Below are 15,356 nucleotides of genomic sequence, written 5' to 3'. Positions count from 1 at the left end.
TGAAACTGTTACCCCTCGTCCTATCATTACACTGCCTGATAAAGAGTCCCTCCCCATCCTTCCTGTAGGCCCCCTTCAGGTACCAGAAGGCTGCTGTAAGGTCTCCCCAGAGCCTTCTCTTCTCCAGGCTGAACAACCCCAACTCTCTCAGCCTGTCTTCAAAGGAGAGGTGCTCCAGCCCTTGGATCATTTTTGCGGCCCTCCTCTGGACTCGCTTACGTTGGGGTCCCCAGAGCTGGACGCATTACTCCAGGTGGGGTCTCACAAGAGCAGGATCACCTCCCTCGACTATCAATTACACACGTAAACAACTCACCTCAATGTGGCCATTCAGAGCTGCATGGTGCAACGCTGTCCGCCCGCCGCGGTCAGAGACATTGACACTGCTCAGCATGGGGATGATGACTTCCGCACACTTCACTGCCTTGTTTGCAGCAGCCACGTGCAATGGTGTCTGCCAGTTCTTGTCCCGAGCATTGACATCGGCTGAGTGCTTAATCAATACTTGCACTGCTTCCTGCAACAGCAACAGTTATACCCATAAACAAGCACTTTGAATAAATGCCCACGTTCCTGACAGCTTGGTGATATTACCTATCCATATTACTTATGCATAGCGGACATGGCCAGGAGGAGGGAAAGAGAACAACATTTATCTAAACAACCTCCCAGGTTAGAGAAATGGTATTGTTGATTCAAATGCCACCTTTCCTGTCATTTAGAGCAGTGTCCTCACAATCAAAATTTCCCAATTGGATTTTTAGGACATGCAAAGCTGCCTACGCTCAACCTGTTCGGTTGATTAACCTTCAGTATCTCAGTCATCATAACTGTGCTCTCATTGAAGAGATGAATTTATTCATTTGAGCTCACTGTTATACAAATTATTTAAAAAATGAAAAGCATAGCAAATTGCTCTAAGTTTTATTTGTAAACAGGAAAAAGGAGAAAATAAAACAGAATATGTGAAAATAAAATTTTAGCTTTGCAAAAACATGAGAATCACAGCCAAGGGTTGATGCTGGTGTCCCCAAGTTAGCATTAGCATTCCTTCCCTCCCTGAGGGCTGAGCACAGGCCAAGAACCTTCACTGCAACATCCATTCTGTCAGCCTGAGACCAAACAACATCTTTTAAGGTTAATTTTGTTGGTTAGAAGTGAATATTTCCCAGTGAGAAAACGTACTGTTCTCTCTTGAGAGACTGTCTCACTAGAGAATTCACAACCCGTTCTTTTCTGCCTCTACTCACGCATCTGCCCTTATGCAAGTCAAATGAAAAAAAAAAAAAAGACTCTCTCAAAATTACATTTTGTTTCTTCTGCCTTTTTTTCCCCCCACAAAAAAAACAAAATACAAAGGAGCCACCGGGACACAGTAGCCTTGTCTGCGAATTACAACTCACAGCTGGTAAGTGGGAGAGTCCTGGTCCTACATAGTACCTTATTCTTTTTCACATAAACTGAAAAGTTTTCTGGTAAGCCCAGCCAAAATTTTATTAATGAATAACAAACACATACAGTGTGTTTAAATAGCACTTTTGTACCTAGAATGGCCCAGGAGAGTGCCTGCAGTCTGTATCAACAATACATCCATTACTAGGAGTTTTAGTTCTTTGTCCTCAACCGATCTCAGCAATTTCATTTTCCACAGCCATCTCACAAACTGTCCTCTAACAGATTTGTTCACTTAGTGACATTGCAACCCTTACAGCACCAGTAATGATATATCACTGTTGATGTCTCAATAGGATTTTCTTTTTTTAAATTACAGGCCTACTACTTTAAAAGTCATTTAAATGGAATTCACTGGAGACCTACCCAGCTGGGACATGAAGTCTGCAGGAAAATTCATGCACTTTGACTCTTAAGGAAGGAAGGAAGAAGTTAAAGGAGAATTTTTAGAAGTAAATAGTAAGGTCTGAAAAATCTAAGCTAAAATTAATTAGCCTTTTGAAAAAAAAATTTATACATTTTTGTTTACTTCTGCAAGTCTGCTGCTCTATCAGATTTGGGATTAAAGTGTTAAAAACCTTATGAAGAAGTTTTAATTTTATTGCTTTTGAGAGCACGAGCTTTTTATTAACATAATTTCTACACATGCATGAAGTCCACAGCTATGGTGTAAGCCTCTATATTCTGTGTCTCTAGCTATCCAAAGTTATCAGAGTGACATCTCTTCGCTTTTTCAAACCATGTAAGGCTGAAAGCTGATACATCCATTATCAGTCCTGCACAGACACATCTGAGGGTTGTTGGTTTGTAAATAAACATTTAAATCTCTAAAGCCCACTTGAAGAATCATTAAGACTTAAGTAAAAACGCGTTCATGCTTTTAATCAATCTATAAAAGGGTGCAAGAAGACAGCTTCTGAATCCTGTGAAAGCTTCATATTAAAAGATGAATAATAAAACTTTAAACATGTAGGTGATCATTCTAAAAGCAACTGTGCTCACGGGAACTTCAAAAAACACACCAAGTCCTACTGGTCAACTTCTGGACCATGAGTTCGTCTCCTACTATTAACGTGAACTATGAATTCACCTACTGCTATCTACTACTATCATTATCAGTTTCATCCTGTTATACTGAAGCTGCACATTTGTTAGCTTGTGTAATGAAGTAAAAGCAGCACTGAAAGAGCCTCAAAACGCTGAATCTTGTTTCAAAATTATTACCAATAGTAGCTATTATCATATAAAAAAAAAAAAACAATGAAAAAAGACCAGGAGAAAAAACCTATGTGTTTTTTTCTTAAATACATGGCAGACCACGAAAAGGCATCAGAGGCTGGTGCCTTCCCCTGCTGCCTCACTGCTGCACCTGGGTGCTTGCTTTGAGGTACCAGAACCGCCGGCACAATGGAAGACAGTTTCTCATTGTGCAATTGGCCTTCAGCTGACGAAGAGTTAAAGATGAGACACAAACCCACAGAAAGACATACATTTTCTGTTAGGACTGTCACGGACAATAAATATCATGTACTCTGACACATCCAAAAAAAAAGAAACCAAGCACGCTGCAATTCCTGCATCAGAAAGATTGTGGCTGGTTTTTAAGGTTCAAGTCTGACCTTTGTTTTCCAACACGGCTTTTTGTATTTTGCCTCATTACAGCATTCATATTCTATCAGATATTCCTTTCAGAGGGTTTCAGCGGATGCCAGCAGCTGGGAAGCTCAGCCAGCAGCCAAACAATGCCTGAGTTCAGAAGCGAGCCCAGGATTCCTGCCTCCAGGCTTGGCAAGAGCTGGGACTGTTACGGAGGTGATTCAAGTCCATCAGTCTCTGGAAGACAGCCACCCTCTGTCTCTTTTACAACCCCTCCCCTCACCCCCAGCAGCCAATTCGGTCTGCAGTTGGGCTCACTGTTAACTGCGTATTAGGAGGATAAAAGTATACAGGGAGGTCCAAAATGGAAAGCCAAGAATAATGGTGCAGTTGAAAACACAGTCATGCCTCAGCTGCATTCCTGATAGTTACTGCTGCTCCTTTTTAAGATAGCAATGGAAGAAGTACAACATGATGCCAGAAGATTTCCAGTTGTCAAGCCGAAGAAATATGGGCTAACCCTCCTTTTTGCATGAATTAAATGTATTAACAGAAAACCTAATGGATGCCTTGAAATGCAATTAACCAAAACAAAATACGTGGTAATACGTGTTGGATCACATCCACATCCACTCCCTTCTGGCACACGCACAGCCTGCACACATCCATATGCATTTATTCCTCTTTATTTCACCACTTGAAGATGATGTGGCCACTGTAGACCACTGTGGACTCTATCCCACTTCAGTCCTGGTCACCCACTCCAGCTGACGGTTGCTCAATATGACTTGCTATGGAAACGTAAGGCATTTCACAGGGCAAAAATCAACCACATTATGGCTCAAAAGCAGCTATAACTAACGCGTAAAAGCTGGCCTCCAGCTGCAATGCTGAAGGCCTTGCATACAGAAAATGCTTTCCCTGTTTGTGTCACCGTGCTATGTCCTACGGTTCTCAATGGTTTGATTTTCCCCTCAGCATGTAGTTTACGTGCAAAAGCAGAGTAATCAAATCTTACTCACTTCACTTCTTGAAGCAACTGCTCGATGGAGAGGAGTCAGCCACATATTGTCCTTGGCATTAACACGAGCGCCTGCAAACAAACAGCAGAGGTTACATCCATGCCTTGGGTGCCACAGCGAAAGCCTTGCCCAGCTGTTTCCTAGTAACAAGAGCTGAGCCGTATGTGGTACCCTCAGCGCTTCCCACGACTCGCTGGGCACCCTGTTCACCTTGGAAATGCATTTCCAGACCCTGGATAGATAGGAGCTGAAGTGTGATTCAGAAAGAAAGGAACTGGACAGGTCCGACTATTATCAGGAATAGCTTTGTTTACAGGACACAAGAGAAGCAAGATTTGTTGTAGGGGATTACGTATGTATGTATGTATGTACATGTATGTCTATGTAGATGCATTTTTTTTAGTTCAACTGATACAGCTGGGGGGAAAAAGCAAGCCTTTGCTCAGAGCTCTGCTGCTGTCTGCAGACATCATGAAGGGAACGAGCCCGAACAACCGTCTCTTGTTTCCAGCTCCACCAGGCAGACCACTAAAAGATGTAAATGCTTCCCTGCTTCACAAATCTTGCTGGGATGAAGAAAACAGGACTGGGAAATGCTCAGGTTGAGGAAGAAATTGGGCACTTAACTCCCTCAGCTTCTGTGGGTGTTATTCAGCAAACATCAGAAGAAGAGGGATGAAGGAGACTATCCATTTGCCTTCTGTGCGGTTCAGCGCTGATGTGCACTCCGACAAAGAGGATGGGTTCGGGGTGGCTTGCCAGAATAAAGGATAAAGAAGGATATTTAACAACTACAGCGGTGCTGGTTGACTGCAGACAAAAAAAAAAAAAAAAAAAAAAAAAAAAAAAAAAAAAAAAAAAACCAGGATCCTGTACATTTGTGTGATAAAACAGATTTGTTCGAAAGAAATATTAAAGCTATTCACCGATGTGATACCCTCAAAAGGAAATCTAGTGAAAAGTACTAGAGAAACTAATTTTAAAAAGAGCTTAACCTGAAAATGTTGTACCTCTCAGGTCTGAGGTAGCAGTACTGGTCTGAGAAGACTGGCACATGCAGAAAAATTCGAGAGAAGCACAAGTGTCATGCACATAGCCTGGATGAGCCTCTAAACTTCACGAACAAAGGGATTCATAAGCTTCATTTTGCATCGTAACTTAAGTGCATACAAAAGCTCACAATTAATAAATCACACTCTCTGAATCAGAAGTACTTTCCGAGAGCCATTTCTCAAGAATATTAAGGTGCTTGCCTCTGAATCAGTGATTACTGGGAATTGTGCTAGACAATCAGAGAAGAAACAAGTTTTTTCATATTTCCACAAGTTGGGATATAATTTTTTGACTGCAAGAGAAAGAAAGCCACTTTCATAACTGCTGTAACAATTAGAGGTAATCCGCCGAACTCAAGAACTCAACTCAGAACCTAGTACCTGCTGGTACAACCTGCCCTCTGGAAAAACTCTTTAGAAAAGACAACAATTTCAAAGGGTTTTCTAATGAACCTGTCTAAGCAAGGAAGCTGTTAAGCTTCTTTTGTCTTCATGAGAAGGCCATTACGGTTGATGTAGGTTAGTATCCTGCCCTTTGCCTACGCTGCCCTAGGCTCTAGAGACACTGAGGGCAACAACCCCATCCACCTGACAGACAGGACTCCAAGGCACCTTACGTTGTTATACTGTTTTGGCCTGATAGAGGTCATGAGGATGCAAAACACCTAGATGACTTCCTAATGATTGGCACAAAATACCTCTTTTAGGGTTTAGAAATTTATTTTGTATTTGCCTTGGCTTTTTGCCGTATGTTCTTACCTAAGGTTTCTTTTGGCTTATCTCCACCCATTCAGTAACTCCTACAAGCAGATGGTTGCAAATTGGAAAGGCTAATGTGTGGAGTATCAGAGTGTGACAAACATCATTCCTCAGTCTTCAACAACTCCAGTGGCATTGGTGAATATGAAGACGATTAGAAAACCTCGGGAAGTGTCTCCATCAGTAGCTATTCATGCCTTTCACTGATCCACTTACCCTTTGAGAAACTGGAATAGTTGCCAAGAAAACAGCTAAAGAAAATCATATAAGCAAAACAATACCAGTATAAATAAAATAACACACAGCATGCTAACAGCCTTTTCTTCCTCAGCTGCTTTCCACATCCCTTTACCTCTTTGTGCTTTGGAGCTCCTTTATGTGACAAAGTGAAATTGCTCTTACATATCTATTTCAATGCATCAGCCGAATGTGTTTGTGATTTCTGTCTTCAAAGCGCTGTGCAATTCAGCTGTTGCCTGTTACAGGAGCCGCTGTTGTCCATTTACTGAGGTGCACATTTTCTGAAGAGACATTTCAAAATGTTTCCCTCCATACTGCCCATTTCCTTCATCAAAATTCAGATTCCGGGTTCCCAGCAGTTCCTTGCTGGCAATGGTTAATGACAATGAAAAAACTTCACCAGCACTGATGCACTCCTTCAGGGACAGAAAATATCTGCCATTTTAAAGCAGATCAAGTGGAGGGCACCCGGGGAGCAACGCTCCTGTTTTCAAAGGTGTCCCCTACATTTCACAAATTTGAGCGTCCATCCTGTGACAGCCCGGGACAGCTCTTTGAAAGCACTGAGTAACACAGAAATCCAACTCTAAAGACTAAGTGCTCTACAACATGCTAATGCACCTAAAATGAACTGTGTCCAAAAATCAGAAGCTTAAGTTTTCAAGTCCATCCCACAACACCTCCTCAAAGTCACGCAGAAATTCAGAGTCCCTCTCTTCACTCTGGACCAAGTACCTTAACTCTGTTTCAATGCACTTCCTACAAGACTCCATGAATTAATCTGTGTATTTCTTGGGACAAAGAGGGCTGATAACACACTCAAATTGGTGTATATGATGTCCTTCATAGTACAATCTTCCTTGGAAAGATAAGCTGCTTTAAAGATTTCCCTTAAAATCCTTTCAGGTAGCCACAGCACCCACCCACACCACAAAATATCCACTTAAAAAAAACTCTCTCCAGAGAAAAGCCTTTTCTCAGCCCCATCCTCTGCACTCTGCCTTCGAGAGGGCTCGTACCCATGGGCCTGAAGGAAAAACTTGGCTGTTGGATTTGCTCTGTGAGGCTGAAGTAGACAACATAACATATAACATTACGGATAAAATCAACAGAGACGAAACTTTCTGTAATCCACTCTTCTTTAATATGGCTCTTTTGTAATCTTTGCCATCTTTCACTCTCAAATATTTCTGCCAAAAGAGGAAATAAATCTGAAATTGCCTCTGTTCTCCGAGATCTGAAATAAACAACTCAATGCTGGCTTTTGGGAATAAAGTTAACATCTCTTTATCCTAACCAAAGTACAATTTTCCACCCAGCACATCTGCCAAATCCACAGGTCTCCAATAAATCTAGATTCTTCAGTCTAACTCTCTGAAATTAGGGATGGCCAACTCTACTCTTTAACCTATTAATGACATCATTAACGTGCACCTTTCCAATTCCTGCTCTGAGACACAGCAACGGACACCCAAAAATATAGGGAATGTCCCATGTCCCGCCCCACCGCGACACACAGTACAAAGCAAAGATCAGCACGAATAGTGCTAGATGTGAACACGTGAACCGAAGAGCCTGGGAACACCTACGTGGCAGAAACAGGAGGTTAGGCAGGATCTCCTCAGAGGCAAGTCCAAGTCACTTGCCTGGGGATCCCATCAGGTGAGAGCACACAGGTCCTGGGTCACTCATTAAGGTGAGAGGACATAGCCCTGGGACATCCTCCAAACTTTCACCCAAAGGGGATACTCTTAATCCCCAAGGACAGGAGTCTCAAAGCCATGAGAAAGGCAGAGAGAAGGCTGCCTCTCCAACCCGCCTATTCTTTAGCCTGCCATAAAAGAGGAAGCCTTGAATGTGTGTTTAGGTTACACAGCGCCTTCCCCTGCTGCCTACACAACAGCGATGGCCCAGAACCTGCTGCGCATGTGACAATCTTGCTTCCAAATCTGTGTGGCAGAGCTTACCAGGAACCCTTCCAAAGCATGCTGGGCTTTGTTCCTTTCCTCTGCTATTGTGCGTTTTATGAAGGATGGATGTCAATATTGCATGCGCACCCCCAGTGCATAAACTTCTTGCCAAGAAGCTCAGAGCCTTCTGAAATAGTAAGGGATGATAATATTGCCAAGATCGCAAGCTTCTGGGTAGGGAACAAGGGGTGAAGGACTGAACTCAGACATAATGCTCTTGGGCACCAGCTCAAAGCCCAGGAGGGGGAGAGACACCAGCACAAATGCAAATGGAGTTTGTATTTGCCCAGGCAGTTCTTCTTGCACATCCATGACTCTGTCATCATACAGAGATTCATTTACGTGAGATGGTTTACCCCGGTCCTTCTCCTTCTTGACAGAAAGGAGGTGAAGGAGAAGTGCTCAAAGCTCCATGCTTTCACGTAGCCTAGAAAAACAAACCCACACAGCACATTTCCCCAGTTCGAAACATATGATTATGGATCAGACCTTTGAGCTGGTGTAAATGTACCTAGCTCTGACTTCTAATGGGCCGGGATGATTCATACCCATTGAGGGATCTGGCACTCTCTCTCCTGTATCAATTCCAAACAGACTCCATTTCAGTGGCTACCTAGAAAGCCATTTCTGGTCTGTCTCCAACCACCCGGTCAGAAGTTTTATTCATTAGACGCTACATTCATTTGTGTTGCCACCAGTTCATGGGCCACGAACCTCAGAATGTGCACACCTCATTTAATTTCTCTCCTGAGCCCTGTACAAAATGCGATGGGTTGCTACTCCTCCTAATTTCTGCTCATTCTGAGAATATTATTGTTTAATGCCAACAGCAAATATTTTTGTGCTTTCTCTCTGTGAAAATACCCTCTCATTTTAAGTCAGACAACAGATGTTTTCCGCTTATGTAACTGAATTTTATGATCAGATTAATCTTTTATGAAACACTTTTACTAATACAGTTTACTGAATGAAGAGGTGAAGCAAAGGGAAGATGCTGCTCTTGTCTTTGGAGCCTAGCTCACGGAAAGATCACAATAACAAAGAGGTGTTTATAGTAACTTATAAATTTGCTCCTCCAAACCTCATAAAACTCCAGACTTGCTCCTGGATGCAAGTACTGATGCTCACCATGAGTAATGATACTTCAGAGATTAAAGGACAGTGAACAGGTAGAACATGCAACAGAAGATTAACGTTGACTCATGCTGAGCTATTTGGGAAAGATCCACACAGTTCCTGCAGACTGAACCCCAGCACAGTCCCACTGACACGACGTCCAATTTTTAAAAGCCCACACTATAAGCTTTTCACACTCATTTGGATATATAAAAAAACCCTGAGATATATCACCTGCATTTTATCTGTTGCCCAGACAAACACTATAGCCCGTGGATGACCATTTGGCAGCGAGGTGCTGGGACTAAGCATCCCAGAAGAACACAAGAAAGTCTCCTTCCCTCATTAGGAACATGACAGAAAACAAGGAATGTTCACCGAGACATTTCTTGATGATGTTAGGATTCAGGGCAGAAATGGGCAGAACAGTTTCACCTTTCCCTTTATGTGGATATTGCCTGTGTTGTTACTTGCAAAACTTGAAAAAAAGGCATTGCTCCTGCAATCTTCTGACGCCACAATGGAACAACAGTATGTGACAATCAACACACACAGCAAGAACACATGCACAGACGAAGCGTATTAACTCTTATCTCCCAGCGAAGAAAAGCATACTGAAAACCCACCCAAGCATAACCTGCCAGTGGAGGAATGTTCATTTAAATTGTTCTGCTGGCATCAGGGTTAGAGCAGAAAGATCTGAGGTATGACGTATGTCCAAATAGTTAGCCTCATTAAGGAATTAGATAACTCAAAATGCTCACAAAAATGTACAGAGGAAACACATAGCTACAGCAAACTGAATTCTCATTTTCTGCCTTCTCCAGGTGTGGTTAGCCCGGTAATCCAAAAAAATACGTCTGTGTGGTCTGCACGCGCCCATTAGCAGCCTGATCTAACTCTGAAATTGGCTGGTGCTCCAAGCAGGGGGCTGGATCAGGTAACCTCTAGAAATCCCTTCCAGCCTGAATTATTCTAGGATTTAAGGTTGGAAATTAGAAGGTGCCTCATAATCACAGGATTAATAGTTCTGAAATAACTTTCTTAAAAAAGCATGCAACTCATTTGAAGAGGCAATCTAATAATTTGTGAAACCAATCATACAGCAAGATTGCTTGTAAAGTGTTAGATGTTTGTACCATAAGGTTCCTTTCAATCTCACATTCTTAAACCACTGTAAGCTTTACCCTTAGAGTTCTCCAGTTTAGAAAAACACTGCCTTTGAAATCTGCAAGCATATCTAGGAGTTTGCCATGAATTATGTGTACTTCTTGAGAGACATCTGCTTCATGCTTTGTTCTGACATATTTTGATCATGTTTTTTGTCACTACAACAGTTTGGAAATATTTTTTTATTTTTTCTCACAGTGCTTCTGAAAAGGTAGGTTAGCATTATATTCCTACTTTGACCTGGGAAAAAAAAATCCAAGGAAAATTATATTAGCATAGTCAGCATAAGGGATTAAAATGGTTCTTAGTCCAATATTAAGGCTGTACTTCAGTCTTTATGTCACAGCCACGCGCAACAAATAGAACTATTTTGAGCACCTATGTCCAAACCTCTATCAGGCTCCCTGTATATACATATGAACTCTTGCTTTTGTTCATGATTTCTCATTCTCAGACATTTGATGACAACATACAGAATGAGCTTTTTGGCAGTGCCCCAACAAAGCATTTGATCTAATATATGAAGAGATTTATGCTTTTTAAGGGAGAACGTAAGCGTTTACAAATAATAATATGCTTTGGGTTTGACTAAAGTATCTTAAGATAGTGTACAAATATAAAATGTATATTGTGTGTGCACACATACATATATAGATAGATACACACATACCTCTCTACCCTACGAACATATAATGTTTAGACAAACTTCTTTTTTTTAACAAATTTCTCTTTTTTTAGGGACTACCAACAAAAAGATCATACATTTCAGAAATATATTTGTTAGTTATATCAGTTCCAAAAAATACAAGTTGTTCTAACTCTGATTTGCAAGTTCTTGACTTTACATTTGTTTATTAGATACATCCTACAGCACAGTTTCTGTTCTCCAAATCAACCTCCCGACTCTTAGAATCAAGTTTCTAATGTAAATACCACTTACAATTAATTCAAACTCATTCATAACTTTTTTGCCATTATTCCATAATAATTTTTGCTTAACAGGAATTCTTGGCTTGTACTCCAGGATGTGAGCCCACATTTCAAATACGTACTTCAGCAAGTTTCTAAATCTACAAATATTGTCCGTTTGAATGCTTTAGAAGTTTTTGCTTTGTTTATTAATTCCACTCAGTCACAGTGCATGTTTTATAATTGTATCACCAAATTTAGATATATTTTCTAAGCTTGAAACAACTGCAACCAACTCTATGAAACTCAGAAACAGGCACTGCCCAGAGCTCACTCATATATGCTTCACTGGGTATTCCTTGGAGTTTTAAAATTAGCTAATTTACTAGTTAAAAACAGCGAGGGACACTACCTTACCTGACAAAATGAGAAGCTCAATGATGTCTGCATCCCCCAGGAATGATGCAACGTGAAGAGGAGTTCGTTTCTCAGCATCCTACAGAACCAGAGATTGTCCAGTTATAAAAGACACTCAATAACAGCAAGCGTTAGTGTTAAAGAGCAATGCATTTGTATATAGTGTTTATTTTCCTATGTGTATTTCTGTTTACAGTTAGAAACGCAATCTCAACCAGTGAAAGAACAAAATCCGTGCTCTTGAACAACACACTTCCTCCCAATAATCCTCAACCTTTTTATCCCTTGGTTCCACCAGACCTTGCAGAGATATTATCTTTGCTCTGCTATCCTGTTTACCGGTAGATCAAATCAAATCTAAAATGAGGAAAGACATCATCCTTGGGTCTCTTTCGGAAACGTTTTTCCACTCTTAAGTATTGCAGCGACATAATTCAGATGCTTCAGTTTGCACCAACAACGTAACACCAGACCCTCCAGAGGGTATCTCTGGGGAATGGTGTGCAATCACACACAAGGAGAAGATGCAATCCTCTTGGTCTACAAAGGTTCTTGCACACCATTTAGCCTGGTTGTCTACGACAGCCCAAAATGGGCTTGTACACCTTGATTGACCTTTAAACACAAACAAAGAAAATATTACCATTTAGGCCTGTGTCTTCAAACTTAGAAGAATTGCTAATAATGACATACACAACTTCTGAAATAGATCTACTTTTATTTGATTTCTGTAATTTTCAACCTTAGGGAGTCACATTTCCAAGATTTTCTTTTCTAACTTCAAGGGGTATAAATACAATGTTTACAAAAAACCCTTTCTTTTATTGTTTGATTCAGATGATTCTAGAACACAGGCCTTTAAAAGAAACTGCTAAACGTTATAATATGGGCAACAGAAATTACAAGAACTGCTAATACCATTAATCATGCTATTGGACCCCTGTTTCTAATCCCAAACGTATTTCATTTTAGTTTCTTAACCACTAATACAAAAGAAGTTCTAAGAGACTTATCAGTCAAACTTATCAAATTACAACCTACCAGCATTAAATACCGTAAGCTGGTAACAGATTCAACACCTCCTGCAAACGATACCAACACAGAAACCCTACCAGTATTTACACTCTCTCCCTGAAACAAATCTCTGAGCCTATCAAGTAAAATATCACTTTTAACATGCCCAAGAGGTCATCAACTGCAAGCTATTTTGGACTATCTTCAAAGCATGCTATAAATGTGGACAAATCAGTGCTGCAGAACCATTTGTCGTGTGAATGCTGAAGATTGTTTTCCAGCACTGAGAGGCACAGAGCCACTAGTCACCAGAAAAAGCTACGTTTAATTTTTATATTTGTATGTTTTTTTCAAACATACATGATGTATGTAGTCCTCGAAATCTTACATATTGGGCATGCACATAAAACACTCAAAAAACAGATTACATGACACCCTGCTTGTCACAGGTCAGAGGGAAAAATATCTTACAGAACTTCACCTCCTCACACGGTAGGCAAATTAAAACAATATCAATCAGTGTCTGCCCAGCAGTGTTCGCTCAGGAGCCGAAATCACAAGCTGGATTCTGTCATATGCTCAGTTCCTAAAACATAATCCACCACAGACTAGCTTTTACAGGCTACGTGAGTGCATACGAGACCTTTTATAAGTATTGCTTCATATTACCTATCCTGAGGCTATCCGGGGCAAAAAATATGCTAAGACTGATCAAACATTTGTACAAAAATAGAATCAGTTTTATTTCTTTTTTTTAGCTTGTTCATTTTAATGCATGAATTTCTTTTTAGCACAAAGTAGTATTTGTAATAGCTATTGTACCTGTCAGTGATAAACTTTGCGGCAGCTTCTTGTAGCACAGCCAAATTCGGCAACAGAACAGAGTAGTTTGAAGTTGAATGCTAACGACACAAGACCAACCAATTTTCAATATCAAGGAACAAAGGCTATTCAGTGCTTTGGCGATTATAAGCAATATTTTATGCTAAACTGTAAGCCTGATGGAAATTTGATAATTGAGGAAGGAAAGGACATGAGACAAAAAAGTAGAACTTTTATCCTTCTGTAACAGGAATAACTCTCTGTAAGTACTCTCAGCTTTCACTTTTTAAAATCAATGCTAAATCCTATCAAATTAAGGGAGAATCAAGTCCTCAGATAAAGATGGTTTAGTCGTGCAACTGAATTCAAGCTTAATTTCTTCAAGAGGAAAAAAAACCCTAAAATTTCTCCATTTATCACAACCAGGCACAAATCAGAGTTCACCCTCACATGAACTAGTTGATGATAAAACCTGATGCGTGATATAGAAAATCAAAAACACACGAAAGAGCCCTCCAGGCAAGGTTTTCGGGAGTGTGGTGGGGAGAAGTCCGCACGCAACGCCTGTAGCTGAGCGAGCAGTTGAGCAACTCAACGGAGGAACGTCTTCAAGTTCCTGTTTATGCTCTGCACAAGCCGGACACCGAGAGAGGGGAACCGGGGCATCCAACCGCACTCCTTGCCTCCTCCTCAGAGCCGTGTACCGCTTCAACACGACTTAAACGGCTCACTGGCTTTGTCTCTGGCCCATCCACTAACGTCTATTCAGCTACAGATGTCCTTGTGGCATGATGGTGGTAGGAGCAGTACAAATAAGTACATTAATAACGATCTAAAAACTGAAGGCTACCAACAGAGAGAGAGGAATAAAAAGAAAATTTGTCATTTCAGGGAAAGGTCTGGCAGTACCCCAAACCCAAACATACATTATCAAGGCAAGGAAAGGAGGTGGGAGGAAGAAATGATAACAGGATTACAAATAGCATTACAACAAATAATCAGACCTGCCTCAAGTACAGTTCTCAGAGGAACAAAAGGTCAGTAAGAGACAGCAGATAAGCTAAACAATGGCTAGAAAATCATGCTGAGATAAACACTCTCTCCCCAAGACTGTGTTAGTGACTGTATTAGGGTTCACAGAAAAGATGCTGCTGCATGTTAACATTATCTGTACATTTTTTTAAAAAAAAAGTACAGATAAAGGAAATTAAGAACATAACAAACAGGCAATCGAGGACAGAAGACCTCAGCAAGAAAAACACTCAACACATGCTTAAACTGTTCAAGTGATCACAGTGACACCGATAAGGCCCTTCACAGGCTTAAAGTTAGGCTAGTCCTTAAGTGCTTTATTGGATCAGAGCTTTAGAGTACATGAAGATTAGTCAAACAGTGGCTCAGATGAATCATATCAGCATATATAAAATAATCAGGCACATTAAGAAAAAGGCCAAGTGTTTCTCCTCAACACAGCCTGCATCTCAAAGGAGGTAATGGATTTGAACTTTTACATCAACTGCAGCTGTTAACATCAGAAGATGTTTGGGACAGAGTTATTTACTATTGAAATACAAGTGCAACTGTTACAGGAAAACAAATTTTTGTGTTTTCTTTTGTCACCGAACTGCCTGAGCAGCCAACAGGAATAGTTCAGCACAGAAGTTGTTAATGCACCACAAAAATCAAGTTAATGAAATTTCATTGGTAAGAAGTGTTTGGAATCCTACCACCTTCAAGCAGCCAGCGATCTGCCTGGCTGGCAGAATAAAATAAACTATCTTAGAGGCACATGAATGGCTATAGCTTCCATTGATACA

The 15,356-nt window shown here is 40.8% G+C and overlaps 1 protein-coding gene across 7 annotated transcripts in view; it reads right to left on the bottom strand.

Annotated features, from left to right (window-relative positions):
- Window positions 1-15,356, bottom strand: part of ANKRD44 (ankyrin repeat domain 44) — a 147,846-nt gene that overhangs the window by 60,084 nt on the left and 72,406 nt on the right. For all 7 annotated transcript variants that reach the window (XM_054209508.1, XM_054209512.1, XM_054209506.1 and 4 more), the window contains exons 3-5: window positions 11,704-11,782; window positions 4,071-4,141; window positions 317-517 (exon numbers count right to left, since the gene is read on the bottom strand). In XM_054209508.1, the coding sequence (XP_054065483.1) occupies window positions 317-517; window positions 4,071-4,141; window positions 11,704-11,782 (351 nt within the window). The remainder of the gene's footprint in view (window positions 1-316; window positions 518-4,070; window positions 4,142-11,703; window positions 11,783-15,356) is intronic.

The sequence above is a fragment of the Rissa tridactyla genome, chromosome 7, assembly GCF_028500815.1.
Source record: "Rissa tridactyla isolate bRisTri1 chromosome 7, bRisTri1.patW.cur.20221130, whole genome shotgun sequence".
NCBI classification, from domain to species: domain Eukaryota; kingdom Metazoa; phylum Chordata; class Aves; order Charadriiformes; family Laridae; genus Rissa; species Rissa tridactyla.
Note: the sequence above shows the minus strand (reverse complement) of the source record. Positions and strands in the feature narration are given on the sequence as shown.